The sequence below is a fragment of the Heptranchias perlo genome, chromosome 36 (genome assembly GCF_035084215.1).
Source record: "Heptranchias perlo isolate sHepPer1 chromosome 36, sHepPer1.hap1, whole genome shotgun sequence".
Classification (NCBI taxonomy): domain Eukaryota; kingdom Metazoa; phylum Chordata; class Chondrichthyes; order Hexanchiformes; family Hexanchidae; genus Heptranchias; species Heptranchias perlo.
Window position 1 is genome coordinate 5,438,559 of NC_090360.1, and position 17,626 is coordinate 5,456,184.

Here is a 17,626-nt window from a genome sequence, read left to right on the forward strand (position 1 = left end):
AATGCCAGGCGCACAGCATCATGAACATGGACGCAGTGCAGGAAGAAGTTCAATGCTTTGACATGAGTGGTCAAGGTGAGTGAGGTCAACTATCCAGTGACGTCTCCTACCAACTGCACCAAGCACTACACCCCCATCACCCACATACCAACAAACTCTTTCCATCAGTACTCAACTCTTCCAATCAGATGCTTCCTCTCGCCCTTAGGCATTACCATTGTTTCAAGCCGCTCACCCACAACTCACAGGCCACACACACTGGCAGCTATTCAACCTTGACAGGCACATCACCCAGGCACACGCCTCGCTTCCTTGCAGGAGAAGATAGCGCAAATCAAGAGGCGGCAAGTGGCCGTGGCATTTAGCCCCTCGAGCCTGTTCCACCATTCAGTGAGATCACGTGGACCTGTGACCTAACTCCATATACCCGCCTTAGCCCCATACGCCTTAATACCTTGGTTCACAGAAATCTATCAATCTCAGATTTAATATTCACAGGTGAGCTAGCATCTACTGCCGTCCGCAGAAAAGCGTTCCAAACGTCTCCCACCCTTTGCGTGTCGAAGCATTTCCTAACTTCACACCTGCACGTCCTGGTTCGAAACATCAGGCTATGCTCCTGCGTCCTAGTATTGAAGTCTAGGAGACCTCCAAAATCGGTAACAAATATCTCGGCAGCCAGAAGCAATAATCCAGCCACAAACCTGTAAATCCTGCATGGTCCCTTTAAGTAGCACCAGTGGGGGGGTCCTCCAGGCACTCTTAATACGCATTCAGATGGTCGGGGTTAAGACTGTGCGTTGAGTTGAGCGTTAAGTCCCAAAATGGTGTGTATCACTTTAAATCAGCGTTGCACACTGATTGAAGCCATTTTCTCCCTACTTTACATGATTCCAGTGTTTCTTATCTGTGCCTGCGCAAACTCCTATACCAAGATGGCGTCTGGCGCACGTCACGCAGGAAACGTGTGTGGGCATCCAAGACGCCATCTTGAATGTCGAAGAGGCCGCGTCGTGCCGAAACGACGGGCGCTACACGGCCCAATTTAGCGTCCACTGAATCTTGCAGCACAGAAGGAGGCAATTCGGTCCATCATGCCTGTGTGGGGGCACTCTGAAAGAGCTATCCAATTAGTCCCATTCCCCCTGTTCTTCCCCCATAGCAATTTTTTTTCCTTTTTAAGTATTTATCCAATTCCCTTTTGAAAGTTACCATTGAATCTGCTTCCTCCACCCTTTCAGGCAGCGCATTCCAGATCATAACAACTCACTGTGTAAAAAAATTTCTCCTCATCTCCCTCCTGGCTTTTTTACCAATTATGTTAAATCTGTGTCTTCTGGTTACCGACCCTCCTAGCAGTGGAAACAGTTTATCCCTATCTACCATGTCAAAAAGTTTAACACTTTTACCGTAATCAACACGTTTCGGCACCTTACAGAAGTGTGTCGATGTTTCCAAGAGAGCCCCAGGAGTGTGTCTGTATTTACAATGGGTTCCCTCTATGCATGGAAGTTTGAAAGCTTCTGCTTTACACAAAGGGTGTTCAACAGCTGGGACTGGTTGCCAGGAAGGATGGCTGAGGCTAGGACTCATTTGAGAAAGGGCCAGATGCTATAAAAGGGAACATGGGAACATTAAGAACAGGAATTAGCCATTCAGCCCCTCGGGCCTGCTCTGCCATTCAATTCAATCATGGCTGTCATGGTAGATGGTCAAGTTGTAGTTCTAGATAGATGAGACCAAATGGGCTGAACGGGCCTTGTTCATCCAAAGCTACCCTGTGATCAAAAAGAGATTTGGCTGTTTAACTTTTTGGGTATAGACCATTCACCAGAAGTGTTGTATGTTGTTGTTTGATTCAAGCAACCTCACTCATGCCCCAGTACCTATTGTTCCTTTTAAGGTAATCAGTAACGGTGTGGTTAATCTCTCACTGCCAAGTGGCTAATCTAACGGAAATCAATTGGCACAGGAAATAGGCTACTGTTAACTATCACGTTGAGCGGTTCAGGTAGACGATTGTTCAGAACTTTGGACACAGACTGTTCCAGAATTTATGAAAATTGTTGTGATTTAATTTGACTCATGACAGTGTAACACAATTTTTAAAGTGATATGTTTTTTTTTTCCCCTGTCACGTGTTTTGAAAAGCTAGGATTGAATTTGCAGGAGCAGAGAAGATTAAGGAGCATCTAATCGAAATCTTCAAAATTATCTAAGCATTTGAGAGGATAAAGAGTGAAAGATTAGTTTAATTGGCCAGTGAATCTGAAACAAGGGGACATAAATTCAAGATTAGCACTAGAAGTATAAAGGACAGAGATAAAGGACAATCTTTTTCAAACTATTTTTGGTAGATCGGGGTAATGAAGGGATATGGAGCAAAGGTGGGGAAATGGAGTTGAGGTGCAGATCAGCCATGATCTGATTGAATGGCGGAGCAGGCCCGAGGGGCTGAATGGCCTCCTCCTGTTCCTATGTTCACACAAAGGATTATTAGAAAATGGAATCCATTACTACAAGGGGCCATTGAAACTGAGTCATATCACATCAGTTAAGAGAGAATTAAATAAACACTCCAAGAAAAATATTAAAGGGTTCATCTCGTTATGTGGCTTGGTGTCAAATTTTGTTTGATAACACTCCTGTGAAGCACCTTGGGATGTTTTACTACATTAAAGGCGCTATATAAATGCAAGTTGTTGTTGCAAAAGAGGAAATTGGTTGAGGAACGGTTTGTTTTGTCGCTGAAACGTTTGGTTTTTTTTTAAACACTAAACATTGAAATCACTTGGTGATATTATTGTGTCCACCTCATTCCTCTGCCCATCATTTTAATGGAGGCTTAATGCATTTAAAAATAAATAAATGCAATAATGCTTCCTTTAAAATAGCTGTCAGATGAATGACAAATGAACACATGAAGCACTCCTGCACTAGGTAAGTGGATTAACTACTCGTCGAAATAGATCTTGCATTTATATAGCATCTTCCATGCCCTCAGAGTGTTCCAAAGCTCTTGCTGACAATTAATGTTTTGAAGTGCAGTCGCTGTTGTTATTTAGGGAAATGTGCCAATCATTCTGCGCACAGCAAGGTCCCACAAACAACACTGAGATAAATCACTAGATAATCTGTCTTAGTTAAGGGATAAATATTGGCCAGGACACTGGGATAACTCCCCTTCCATTCTTTAAATGGTGCCATAGATTCATTTACATACATCAGAACAGATAGACATGGCCTCAGTTTAACATTAAACATTTGCATGTTAACACTGCAAACATTTATTTCAACCTTTCTGTGGTCATCCATTTCTTTTACGAATAGATGCGTCTGTATTTCAATTTGTCTTCAGTTGAGAGATGAAGGGAGGGGAGTGGAGGGCAAACGATACTTGAAGTAAAAATAATAATCGAGAACAAGGCAACTAATCCAAAGGTCAGCTACGTCTCAGCCGTGTGAAGTTATTTTAACTTTTTTTTGACGTGCAGGGACTATTTAAGAGAACTATCATTGGCTATTCTGTTCAGATAAGAAAGCTGAGAAGGAGACAAGGCCATTCAGCCCATCAGTCTGTCCCTACCATTGAGTCCAGGCATCAATCATGGACTCCTTACCCACGATCTCTAAACTCTGCTCTTATCTCCTCTATGAAGAGAGAGGCTTGCATTTGTGTAGTGTCACATCGTATCACATCTCTCCGAAATGTCTCAAAAGTGGTTGAGACCAGGTACAGTGACTGTAGACAACTTGGCCATTTTGCACACAGTAGATCCAATAAACAGCGATGTAAATAAGTCAGACTTATTAATGTCTCCAACTCCCCTCAACCCCCTTTCTCTCTTGTGGTAATTTTATTTTTTGCGATAGCCCGATGAGCATTATTTGGGAATATTATTTTACTTGGTGAACATTTGTTTTTGTACAAGTCGGCAGTGAGTTTATGGCTCTTGCCCTGCAAGAAATAACGCAACACTTGATGGTGGCTCTCATGACCTGGACTGTGTCAGGGATATTGGAAATAATATTACCTGCCTCATGCAAAGAAGGTAAAGAACAGGAAACCTCAATGTCACAAGGTAGACAGGTCTGTGCACAAGTGCGATCTATTGCTTTTTTGCATCGCAGCTATGTGAAACAAAAGCCAGTGCAAGTTTCCTGTGTCTCAACATTGCAGTTCCTTTATGAGATTGTTCTAAATGGTTTTTCAACCCAGCGTGACTACACAAACCTGTCAAGATGTGAGCCGCTTTGTGTTACGAGAGTGTTCCCCACCATAAAGACTAAAAACATTTGCAAGTCTAATTTCACGATTGAATGGGACAGATTTTTCTCTTCCTCCCTCTTTGCATATTGGGTCAGAGGGAGCAACAGCTGGAAAAAAATCAGGCGAGCAGGATCGCAGCCATGAAAGGGAGCCCAGCCAAATTTCCATTCACTTTACCCCAATAAACCTGAACATTTTTGCGAGAGTTTTATACCTTCTGTTGTATTGGTAGCTGCTGTCTATAGTCAGGGCCCTGCACAGCTACAATATTTTTATTTCTCAAATTTGCCTTTTGCTACCAGTTTGGTAAAAGAATGATGAAAAATACATTGTCCTTGTGAACACTGCGCAAAAATAGCAAACAGGTCGATATGGTAAGTCCTGGACCAGTACTTCAAACCAAAGCACTATAGGGCACAAGTTCAAACTAGTAGAAAGCAAGTTTCGGACTAATATCAGGAAGGTTGTCATCACACATGGAATAGGGGCAAAACTCCTGGATTCCTTTAAGGATCGGTTGGACGCTGACATGGGGGAACTGGTTGTTATTTCTCGATTGATAGGCTGAGTGGCCTTTCTCATCTGTATCAACCTTGTGATTAAGTGCTGCTACAATCTGTTTTATTTCTGCTTTGTTGGATCAGTAGTTGTGTAATAAGTCAGAAGTTGACTGCTTTTCCACTTCAAAAATGGGTGAGAAAACGGTGTTCTTGTGGGCAGCATTGTGGACAGAGAGCTTTTACTTTGAATCTCTGCAAAGTTTAGCGACAACTTGCTACAGAAACCAGTAGCTCCGCTAACGATTCTTGCTGTTAGTAGCTGCAGAATCCTCGCTCTCTGTAGTTGACAGAATGCCATGTCCTACCTTAGCCCTGCAACCTCTTCCAGATCTACATTGCGGCTGTATGCGGCATGTCTTTGTGACCACAGGTCTCGGGAACATTGAAATTAAATAGATTTCCATAGAATGCATAGCACAGAAACAGGCCATTCAGCCCAACTGGTCTATGCCGATGTTTATGCTCCACACGAGCCTCCTCCCACTTTACTTCATCTAACCCTATCACCATATCCTTCTATTCCTTTCTCTCTCGTGTTTATCTAGCTTCCCTGTAACTGCATCTAGTCGCCTCAACTACTCCATGTGATAGCAAGTTCCACATTCTCACTCTCTGGGTAAAGAAATTTCTCCTGAATTCCTTATTGGATTTATTAGTGACTGTCTTATATTTGTGACCAGATAGTTTAACGTCGGTGGTAGGAAAGATATTAGAATCTTTACTCAAAAGATGTAATTGCAAAACAACTCGAAATCGAAAATATAATAAAGAATAAAATAAAGTTTTGATCCATTCATTTTAATATATTGAGATCGCTAATTTGTAGAATCCACTCTGATATTTTCTGCAGCGTAACGAGACCGCATTTGATTAACGGGTTAACCCTCCCTGACTTCAAGGAGTTTGTCCCACCTCCATTTAACAGCTAGGGAAGTGTGCAACAATAGAGTTGATATAGATGATCAAGAAGTTTTATTTGTGATTTTCTTTCAATTCCTTTGAAGTTAATTTTGACACAAAAATCTTATAACTTTAAATTTAATTTAAAAAAAGTAGAATAAAATGACTTTGTATTCAAAGTAATTTACATATATTTTGAATAATTAACAGACATGGTTAACAAATATAAATTGTACATTTTGTTATATAAAATATAATGCATATATTGTGCCTAAGGATATATGGCATTTATAATTGCACAGTAACAATGGAACATTAGGTAGAATGGAATGAGAATATTTTACACAGTCCAAAGAAGGGATGCAGTATAACTGATTAATTCTGAAAGGGAGAACACACATTTTAAGAAAAATCACTCCAATAAAGCTCTGATAAATTACACTCTTTATAAACAGTTGATTCCCAGCCATTTGGAGCTGGCTTTTATTGTTGGACTCCCTAACATCAGTCATGTAAGTTGCTGTCCCACCAAAGTAGCTATGACACAGTAATCAGAAGCACAGTTAGTATTGCACTCTGTCCATGGAGAAGCTTTGATTTTCAATTGCTCTGAAAGATTGAACCTTCTTTAAAAATAACATTCTTTGTTGATTTGCACGTTCATAAAGATCTCCTGTTCGGGGAGCGGCAGATCAGGGCTTTTTGTCTCATCGAGCCACTCCTTCCAAAACTGCCAAATGTAAAATGCCTTCCCCAAGGTGCCTACTGCCCCTGCGTTAATGACGACCCGGACACCAACGGATAAAGTAGTAACAGGTGTTCCCCATCAATGCATGATCATGACAGGAAATGTGCAGTTCCCAACTTAGGAATCACAGGACAAATCAAGCAGTTGATATTGGACCCTTAGATCAGACAGAAAGAAAGACGTGCAGTTGTATAGCATTGGTTGAGGTGCATATCTCCTCTACACCTCTCAGAAACACCTCAAAGTGCTTCACATACAATTAATTGGAAGTGTAGCGACTGTTACATCAACAAATATAGTAACCATTTTGCTCATTGTTTTTCTGCCCCCCCCCCAAAGTACACCCATAAGAAGAATGGCCAGTTAATGTATTGTTGGTGGTTGTGGTTGAGGGAGGAATGTTGGATAGGGCGTCAAATCCAGGTGCTGTGGGATCTTTGATATCCACCTCAACCAATGCAATGCACGGGCAGGGTTTGATAACTCACCTGAAGGACGGTACCTTGGACAATTCAACAGGGCCTGCTGTAATGCTCTGGTTGTCAGCTCTGTTTTACTTGCTTATACTAACGGTTTAACACTTCTGCTAATACTCAAAAGGGCTACTTTCAAAGCATGGGAGTCACAGGGGCTGATGAGGACAGTCTGCCCCTTAAGGTTCTTTAACATTCTTTGTAGGTAATACTTAGTAAGACTTAGAAAGGAAAAAATTTGCAGGGCTACGGGGATAGGGCGGGGAGTGGGACTAGCTGGATTGCGTAGAGCCGGCACGGACTCGATGGGCCGGATGGCCTCCTTCCAAGCTGTAACCTTTCTATGATTCTATGGAGTAAATTGAAATGGGCGTGAGATGGCCTCGAGGAGTTACATAGAATTTACAGCACAGAAACAGGCCATTCGGCCCAACTGGTCCAGGCCTGTGTTTATGCTCCACACGAGCCTCCTCCCACCTTACTTCATCTAACTCTATCAGCATATCCTTCTATTCCTTTCTCCCTCATGTGTTTATCTAGCTTCCCCTGTTAAACTATCTTAGACTACATAAACACTAATTAATATGAATACATTTTAAGGGGTCTATAGTGTTGGGTAAGTACAGTGAACTGTAGGGTGCAACGTAATTCATTTCCCCTTCTCCAGTTGTTTGTGTAATTTCTCCATGGAGATTTCCGTTTAAGAGGAGATAAGACAAACCTTCTTGCAGTGCATCTACGCACTGGCGTTGATGTGAATAACATAGCTCATCAACTGATTGGCAAGAACGTTGGGAAGTAGAGGTAATTCACTGCCTCTACCACCCAAGTATGTCTGACCCTCTTAAATGACTGAACTGCTGTAATTATGATTAGCGTCCAGGATCCCACTAACAGAAAATTTATTTCAGCAATTTATTTCCTTCCTGGGCCCCGACTGAGTCATTGATCCGTTAACTAAGTGATGTGACCAGTTCAGTCTTTAAAGCTCCGAGACTCAAACCAGCCCTTTACGGAACCAAAGATCAGTTTTGGATGAAATCAATGAGTTTCGGGCCAACAGGCACTGGAGCACAGGTAAGTTAGAAGTTAAAATAAGAACAACAACAGGGGTTTGGAGGAAAAGGTCTGCGAATTGGCTCCAGGAGTTGCTTTTTTTAAAAAAAGTATATTGTTTTTTAAAAGCCAGTCTGACCTCTAATTGACATGAGGATCGACCCAAGAGCAATTAGCCTCTAATTGACCCAGGAAGGACCAGCCGCTGAACCCGTGGCCTTAAAGGGAGTCACCAAGTGACAAGCAGCAGAATAAAACAATGTGTATTGCATGCCGGAACTGCCGTGCTTCAGAGTTTCACCCGATCACCCATCACCCCTGTGCTCGCTGACCTGCACTGGCAACGTCTCGATTTTAAAATTCTCATCCTTGTTTTCAAATCCCTCCATGGCCTCACCCCTACCTATTTCTGCTCTACAACCCTCCAAGATCTCTGCGCTCCTCCAATTCTGGCCTTTTGCGCATTCCCCGATTTTAATCGCTCCACCATTGACGGCCCTGAGCTCTGGAATTCCCTCCCTAAATCTCTCCGCCTCTCTACCTCTCTGCTCCTTCAAGACGCTTCTTAAAACCTACCTCTTTGACCAAGCTTTTGGTCACCTGTCCTAATATCTCCTTATGTGGCTCGGTGTCAAATTTTGTTCGATAACGCTGCTGTGAAGCGCCTTGGGACATTTTAGTATGTTAAAGGCACTCTATGAATGCACGTTGTTGTTGTTTGGTCACCGCCATTAAAGGTCGACCTGTAGGGTGAGCAGGCCTGAGAGGAAATGACTGGAACACAAGGGCTGTGGATGACTAATCATAATGACAGTTGCAACATATAATTACCAGCTCGAATCACTCCCATACTGTTCTCTGTGAAACAACATTTTAGTTGACTTGTCTCTCGATGGCAATCTTGCACAAAGTTAATAGTTTTGCTCTGCTTTAAAATCAACATTAACCTCATCAACAAAAACATGGAGAAAAGATTGTCTTTCCAGTCTATAAAGCTGGTCCCTCTCACCCGTTTATCTATAACCATCATTTATTTTGGCAATGTTGAGCCCATGAAAAATTAGTTGGTAAATCTAGACTCACCAACTGATAGTGTAGTCCCCCAAAGTCTGGTTATGTGCACCAGACTTTAAGCATGATGAGTTTTAATGATCCTTTAAACTATTTTCTAGAGCTTATTCCCAAAGTGGCTGTTAAAGACATAACAGGAACCTGGTATGTAAGCTCGATATTTGGATTCTGAATTTCAACACTGTCATTTAAACACCCTTCAGCACTCAACCAGTATAAATGCGGGGTTTAATTCCCATAAAATGAAACTAGCTCCTCCCAGCCCACTGCAATGTTTTTTTAAAAAAAAAACTCCTGTATATATCGTCAGCCTTGAAACTGAGACCGAGACCAGACTTCATCTCTGAGTGATAATCGTTGACCTTTTCTCTAGCAGCCTTGCTACTTTGCCTTGTGCAGTCGGTCTCATTGTCACGGTTACGGTTCGTGGTTGTGTCGATCTGCAGGTGAAAATGTTGAGCAGAATGGGAGCCTGACCAGAAGGTGCCAGTGTTATATGTCCTTCCCTCCAAGAATGGAGACAAAGCAGCTCAAATAATCAATTTTGAATTGGGTTATTTTGAAATCGCGTACAATTTGACTAGAATGCACAAGGATGTTAACAGGAAGAATGTATAGCTTTACAGGGCTTATAGGGTCATAGAATGATACAGCACAGAAGGAGGCCATTTGGCCCATCGTGCCTGTGCCGGCTCTTTGAAAGAGCTATCCAATTAGACCCACTCTCCTGCTCTTTCCCCATAGCCCTGAAAATTTTTCCCCTTCAAGTATTTATCCAATTCCCTTTTGAAAGCTATTATTGAATCTGCTTCCACCGCCCTTTCAGGCAATGGCTTCCAGATCATCACAACTCGCTGCGTAAAAAAAAATGTTTCCCCATCTCGCCTCTGGTTCTTTTCAGTAGTTTACATATGGGTTCCAGACAGGCAATACCTTACTTACGCTGCCTGGTTCCCAGTCAAATTCTCCCAGCAGAGGCACATGCAGTGCGCAACTCCCAAATGTAGAATTTTAAATGAGGGGGAGGGGGCACCAAAGGATCTAAAACCCAAGTACTGGAGACCATTTCCTCCCTGGCACCCCTCCTATCTAAAAATTGCTTCACAATGACACAAAGGTGGCTGTATAACTGCACCCTAAATAGATGTTGGCTCTTAACTTTATGTTACCTTGAAGATTTGCAATGGTTTGACATGACTATTTTCGCCCGTGACTGGTTATTACTAGTTAGCGTTTTACAAGTAGCAATGGCATACAGGGATCTCTGTTGGGGGGGAGGTGTTCTTCAAAATAGTACTGACACATTGTAGCACAGGTACGTAAAAACAAGTCAAACTCTACCTGGCCAGTAGTATCGGTACAGAGTAGGAAGCTGTGTGGTCCTGCCTGTTATGTGCACTCAGTAGAGATTAGGAGACCAATCGTTCATTCAAGCAGTAGAATAGAATCTTACAGCATAGAAAGGAGGCCATTCATCCCATCGTGCCTGTGCCATCTCTTTGAGAGAGCTGCCCAATTTAGTCCCACACCCCAGCTTATTCCCCAAAACCCTGCAAATTAGTCCTCTTCAAGAACATGTCCAGTTGCCTTTTGAAAGTTCCTATGTAATCTGATTCCACCGCCCTTTCAGGCAGTGTGTTCCAGATCTTAACAGCCCTCTGTGGAAAAAATTGCTCCTTATTTCCCCTCTAGTTCTTTTGCCAATTATTTTAAATCTATAACCTCTGATTACCGACCCACTTTTACCAGAGGAAATAGCTTCCCCCTACTTGCTCTATCAAAAACCCCAATAATTTTGAATACCTCTATTAGGTCTCCCCTTAACTTTCTGTGCTCGAAGGAGAACAATCCCAGCTTTTCCAATCTCTCCACATAACTGAAGTCCCTCGCCCCTGGTACCATTCTGGTAAATCTCTTCTGCACCCTCTCTAAGGCCTTGACATCCTTCCTAAAATGTGGTGCCCAGAATTATATACAATACTCCAGCTGAGACCGAACCAGTGATTTGTAAAGGTTTGTTTTTGTATTCAATGTCCCTATTTACAAAGCCAAGTATCCCATACACTTAACCTGCCACCTTCAAAGATTTGTGAATGTGCACCCCCAGGGCCCTCTGCTCTTACACCCCCCTCAAAATAGTTCCATGTCGATTATAGCGCCTCTCCATGTTGTTCCCGGCAAAGTGCATCACTTCGCACTTATCCGCATTAAATTTCATCTGCCGTGTGTCTGCCCATTTCACCAGTCTGTCTATGTCGTCCTGAAGTCTGCTACTATCCTCCTCCATTTGCCATGTTGCCAAGTTCAACATCAAATCCGCAAACTTCAAAATTGTTGCGGGTAGAGAGAAATTTGCATGACATAGAAATCATCATTTGCCAGTCACAAGAATTCCCAGATTGATGAGCTAGTTGGGACCCACTTGAAACTAATCTTTTAGTTGTGATTTTTGAGGTGGTCGGAATAAATTACAACATCAGTGTTAAAAATAAAGGGGGCAAATAGAGCTGCTAATAACTTTGATGATCGGAATAAGAAAGGCCGAGGCCTTACTTTAGCTATTAGTGAGAGGCCGTCACCCCTTTTGTCTTCGAAAATAATCTGAATGAGTTTGGGGTAATGTACATTAAACGTGAATTGTAATTCTGTGACATTTTTACCCCTGAAACGTGCAATTTTAAGCTTCAATGCTTCCTTGTGACCCAAGTTTTGTTTACTGCATTCTTTTACATGTGGTTGAGAGGCTGTTTTGTCTGTCGGCCTATCCACACAGATATCCAGGCAGCTCGGGACAAGTGTATTGTAGGGAAAAATGTAGGCTGCAGTGTTGAGCTAAAAACTTCAGCTTGATACAATAATTTTCTGGCTTTGCACTCCCGGCAGGGAGCTGTGCGTCGCACACCCAGATTTATGATACGTGTTTCAGACGGGCGAGGTTCCTCACCAGAAGCACGACATCGGAATATTGCCTCGAATGGAATAACACAATTGCAAACCCTTCCAATTCCTGCATTGAGATCCAAATGATCTGTTTTAAAACCAAGCAGAGATTCATCGGGGCCTCCCACTCAAATAGCCTGCAGCTCAGATTGCCGTCTCCTGGCTTGAGCTATGAAACTGAACAGCATGTTGCTGTGAGAAGGGGAAATCTTAGCTTTGCATACACAGCCAACCGAGACTAGGTCCCGTCTACAGTCATAGTCATGTCTGATGGTCGCGTCTGCCTGATAATTGTCCAAGCCTCTTATTCTGTACACATTAGTGCATTACAATACATTCCATTGCACTGTTCACACCTCTATTTTCAAATTCTCATCCTTGTTTTCAAATCCCTCCATGGCCCTCGCCCCTCCCTATCTCTATAACCTCCTCCAGCCCTACAACCCTCCGAGATCTCTGCGCTCCTCCAATTCTGGCCTCTTGCACATACCCGATTTTCATCACTCCACCATTGGCAGCCGTGCCTTCAGCTGCCTAGGCCCTAAGCTCTGGAATTCCCTCGCTAAACCTCTCCGCCTCTCTCTCCTTTTAAGACGCTCCTTAAAACCTACCTCTTTGACCAAGCTTTTGGTCACCTGTCCTAGTACCTCTTTATATGGCTCGGTGTTAAATTTTGTTTGATAATCGCTCCTGTGAAGCGCCTTGGGACGTTTTACTACATTAAGGGAGCGATATAAATGCAAGTTGTTGTGTCTACAACAGCAGCCCGGGCCTTGAGCTGAATCAGGCCCATTCTACATTCCACCATGGATTAATCGAAAAGTACAACACGCTTATTGTAAACTAAAAACAAGAGGAAACAGAAATCACAAAATTACACAGTGCAATATCATTGTACAAATACTTAATTTTTATATTGATCGTTCTCTGAACTATTTAAACTAAGGGCCAATGCCTCTTTAATTCAACTGGGTGATTGCCTCCATTACAATAGGATACAGGGGGATTTGATTGGAGCATGTTAAGTATCCGTGTGATCATAATCATACAGCTTAAATTGCACAAGCTGTGCATGACCTAACCCATTATTTAAAAATTATACCCATGCAAACTGAGCAGCTCAGCAGGCACGTTCTGACCTATGTTTTCCTGTGAACTTTGCACCTCCCAATTTCTGATGTTGTTTATTATCTTGTGCCATGACATTGCCATCCTATGTTCTTCATCACCAGTGGCCTCCTCCGCATGAGGCGACATGGCCGTGTGTGTCAATGTAAGTGTATAAAATCACAGATGATCAGAGAGGAAGGAGATTAAATTATCGATGTGTATCGGTCAGACACACCCATTGACCTCACGCTTGTTAATGAACTAATGATGGATCAACTTAAGAGGGGGGGCCTCTTGTGCATGCTCCGATTTTCGTCGCTCCACCATTGGTGGTCGTGCCTTCAGCTGCCTGGGCCCTAAGCTCTGGAATTCCCTCCCTAAACCTCTCCACCTCTCTCTCCTCCTTCAAGATGCTCCTTAAAACCTACCTCTTTGACCAAGCTTTTGGTCACCTGTCCTGATATCTCCTTACATGGCTCGGTGTCAAATTTTCTCTGATAATCGCTCCTTTAAAGTGCCTTGGGAAATTTCACTGTATTAAAGGCACTTTATAATTACAAGTTGTTGTTGGCGCATATGTTTTTTTTTTGTCATTTTGTGATGTGCTCCATATAATGTGTATTAAAGTAAAAAGGACTTCACTGTTGCAGATTTGTATTGAAAGCTTTAGCTGAACACTAGGGACCAGAACCATTAAAAGTAACGGCAACTTAATGCTCTGGATGGCATGTCTTGGTGATTGCTCAGGTTTTTAAGACTGACCACTGATTGTCTCAATCGTTTAGTAATACTGTTTTACTGTAAACAACGATAAGCACGGCAGCAGATCGAAATTTGCTCTTCGAGTAAATACGAAAAATAAATTGATGTTGCTATAAATGTATCTCCACGTCAACCATAAGACTGACAGACCATAGTTTCATACTTACAGCTCGTGATGGCACAACGCCCATTGCAGATTGGTTTAGAAAGTGATATATCGCTAAATAATGTTGACCACCCGCTCCCCGCAGAATGGCACTGGCGCAAGTGAGATGCCTTGGTTTGAAAACAATTTTACAACACCAAGTTATAGTCCAACAATTTTATTTTTAATCCCACAAGCTTTCGGGGGCTTCCCCCTTCCTGAGGAAGGGGGAAGCCCCCGAAAGCTTGTGGGATTAAAAATAAAATTGTTGGACTATAACTTGGTGTTATAAAATTGTTTACAATTGTCAACCCCAGTCCATCACCGGCATCTCCACATCTTGGCTACCATCGACACCACAAACTGCCGGCTCACAGTGGAGAGGATATCCAAGAAGATCGCGCATTTAGACACAGACATCAAGTTTTTACAGAGCTGCAAGAAAGCAGACAAGATCCCGAAAGGACTCCAGATCACAAACCCACAGCCTGAGGAAGGGGGAAGCCCCCGAAAGCTTGTGGGATTAAAAATAAAATTGCTGGACTATAACTTGGTGTTGTAAAATTGTTTACAATTGTCAACCCCAGTCCATCACCGGCATCTCCACATCTTGGTTTGAAAACACAGCTTTTGTCAGGGTTTCGCAAGCTGCCACTGAAAGGAACTTAATTTGATTAGTCAGGCATGTAGCTTGTTATTTAGAAGCCGGCATTTTCACTGACACTGGGGACTTGCACAAGATTTCAATGCAAGTCGTACAATGTGCAGTAAGCAGCGCAATTCGTGGGATTTCTCATGTTGGACTAACTCACTCATCTCTTTCCCCCCCTCCTTTTTTTTTTGTGTGTGTGTTTGGGTAGAAAGTTTTTACTTGACAACACAGAAAGCGAGAAACAGAGATTTCCTGGAGAGGTAGATACGACAAAATACTGGTGCAATTCGGGAATGTGCTTTTTGTTTTGGAAAAGAGCTTTTTTTTTTGGACATCATTAAATCCTCTCGGTGAAAGCAATGAGTTGCACACTTTGCACCCCGAGCACAGACCGGGTCTGACTCGGAATCTTTGTGAGCCTGACTGAGTTGAGGTTCGGCAGCAGTTGTGCACACGACTGGATATCGGGGGGTCGGGAGGAGAGGAGAGAGAACGCAGCTGGAGAGACCGAGGCGGATTCGCACAGATGTTCCACATGTGCACAGACACACATCACACGGAGTTCCCTATCGAGCTCATTGCCCAGCTTGTTTCATTCATAAATGTTGTAACCAAGTTACCTAACTTACACCAATAAACTGCTCAGCTGTATTGGTGCATTTCTGATTGATAATCGCGTTCACGCACTCCCACAGATAAAAACGTCGGCTGCACCTTAAAGCAAAGATCTTTCATAATGCGTTGCTACATTTATCTTAATTTAGATTTCCGTTGGAACTCGCAGTTGACCTTAAAAGAGCTTTGATCTCGGATTTCCAACATAGTCTGATTTGTACATAAAACTGCTGAAAGTTACGTGAGTGGACTGTATTGCGCTGTTGTTTTGCCATTCGTAATAGGTTTCCGACAGTTTGCACCGCCTTGTGTTAATCTGCTCCAACAGCCATGATCCCAGTCGTGGCAAATGCCAGTTTGTGCCTGAATCATTTTGGGGAGTCTGGCACTAGTTCTGCAAAAGGAAAAGGAGAAAAAGAAAGTCAGCTTTTCCATTTAAAACCTAAGTAGTTAAGCTGTTATATATATTTAGAGCAGAAAACAGCATTGGATCAAAGCCAGTCAGGCTAATGCAGTGTTATCTCCCCATATCTGTGTCACCAGATTGTGTATAGATTTGTTGTTCAAACATAGCTGTTCAGGTGTGTTGGTCCCACTCTCTTTCTGTTCCTGCCTTTCCATGTCATAGCCATCAGTATTTCCAAATGTGAATCATTCCTGTGGATCAGAAGACAATACACAATCCCTCCCATGAACCGAAGATTTCATTTCATAGTTTGGATTCCCGCAAAGGTCTTTGAAAAAGAAAATTTCCTTAAGAGATTATGAAGCGTCAAAAAATACTCAGTTTGCCTTTTGTTCTCCCTTAAGACAAAGTTTTACCAAAGTTGGTTGGGTCCTTGGAGAAAGAGGGAGGTCCCTTCCAAACTGTTTCTATTGGCAAGAGGGTCGGTAACCAGAGGAGACAGATTTAAAATAATTGGAAAAAAAGCCAAAGGGGAGATGAGGAGAATTTTTTTTACACAGTGAGTTGTGATGATCTGGAATGCGCTGCCTGAAAGGGCGGTGGAAGTAGATTCAATAATAACTTTCAAAAGGGAATTGGATAAATGATTAAAAAGGAAAAATTTGCAGGGCTATGGGGAAAGAGCATGGGAGTGGAACTAATTGGATATCTCTTTGAGAGGCAGCACAATGGACTGAATGGCCACCTCCTGTGCTGTATGATTCTATGTAACTTTGTAGCTTGACCAAGGCATATTATTGATTCTATCTGTGATTCCACTGTAAGTTAATTGCTCATACTGATAACTTGTCATTACTTCTTCCACAAACTCCTGCACAGAGGCACTGTCCTCTCATAACCATAAATAATGAATGTAATATATTCTCAGTGGACGTCCGATCTGTAGCCTCCCACTTCGTTCATCTTATTGGAGATGTTCCATTTCAGTTCATAAAATGTGGACAGAGCGGTGTTCATTCAACTCGACCAAAGGTCAGAGGTGACGATGAAGCTGTAACAAGACCATGTAGTGAAACATTTTACAGTGGGTGCGGGAGCAGAAATGTTGAATATTGTAATGAATTTCTGTGCTGAAGTTGAATGTACCTGATGCTGTGTAACAGGAAGTGGTTTGCTGTGGCATTATGGGTCTGTGAGATGGCTTTTAAACTATTACATGATTTTGAATTCTAGCGTAGAAGACCTGCATTTCCTGCTGTTCTAAATGGTTTTTGTATTTAAAAAAAAATCTGCACAATTTCCAGCTTTCTCTTTGCTGCAATAGCCTCTGTGCCAGAATTGACATTTGTAAACAATTTTACAACACCAAGTTATAGTCCAGCAATTTTATTTTAAATTCACAAGCTTTCGGAGATTTTCTCCTTCCTCAGGCAAATGTTTCCTAAGGAAACATTTTTCCTGAGGAAGGAGAAAATCTCCGAAAGCTTGTGAATTTAAAATAAAATTGCTGGACTATAACTTGGTGTTGTAAAATTGTTTACAATTGTCAACCCCAGTCCATCACCGGCATCTCCACATCAGAATTGACATTGGCAGATTGCTGATTATTTTCTTTATAATGGGACTAATTCTTATTTTTGTGATTGTGGAGGTGAGGCATGTTCCTGTTTTTTTTTATACACCCAGAGTCACTAAGAATCAGTCTTCAATGGAAATAAAAATCGGGAGAGATGTAAAACAGGCTGCAGATTCGCTATCACCCGTTTTACGCTGTCGCACAAAGTCCAGGTTCCCCCCCCTGCTCTATGTTTACAATGTCTCTCGGACGGTAGCGTTAGATCACTACTGTTTCTGTCCCCCTTTAAGTTCAGTAAATCTAGAAATGCTCACAACAGTCAAGTGATGCTTAACATGTATT

The 17,626-nt window shown here is 42.4% G+C and overlaps 2 protein-coding genes across 3 annotated transcripts in view; one reads left to right on the forward strand and one right to left on the reverse strand.

Annotated features, from left to right (window-relative positions):
• The window catches only part of LOC137304018 (cadherin-23-like), a 223,347-nt gene that overhangs the window by 87,039 nt on the left and 118,682 nt on the right, over window positions 1-17,626 (forward strand). The window lies entirely within an intron of this gene.
• Window positions 14,289-17,626, reverse strand: part of vsir (V-set immunoregulatory receptor) — a 40,382-nt gene continuing 37,044 nt past the window's right edge. The window contains exon 7 of the mRNA XM_067972418.1: window positions 14,289-15,696. Coding sequence (XP_067828519.1) covers window positions 15,671-15,696 — 26 coding nt within the window. The 3' untranslated portion in view covers window positions 14,289-15,670. The remainder of the gene's footprint in view (window positions 15,697-17,626) is intronic.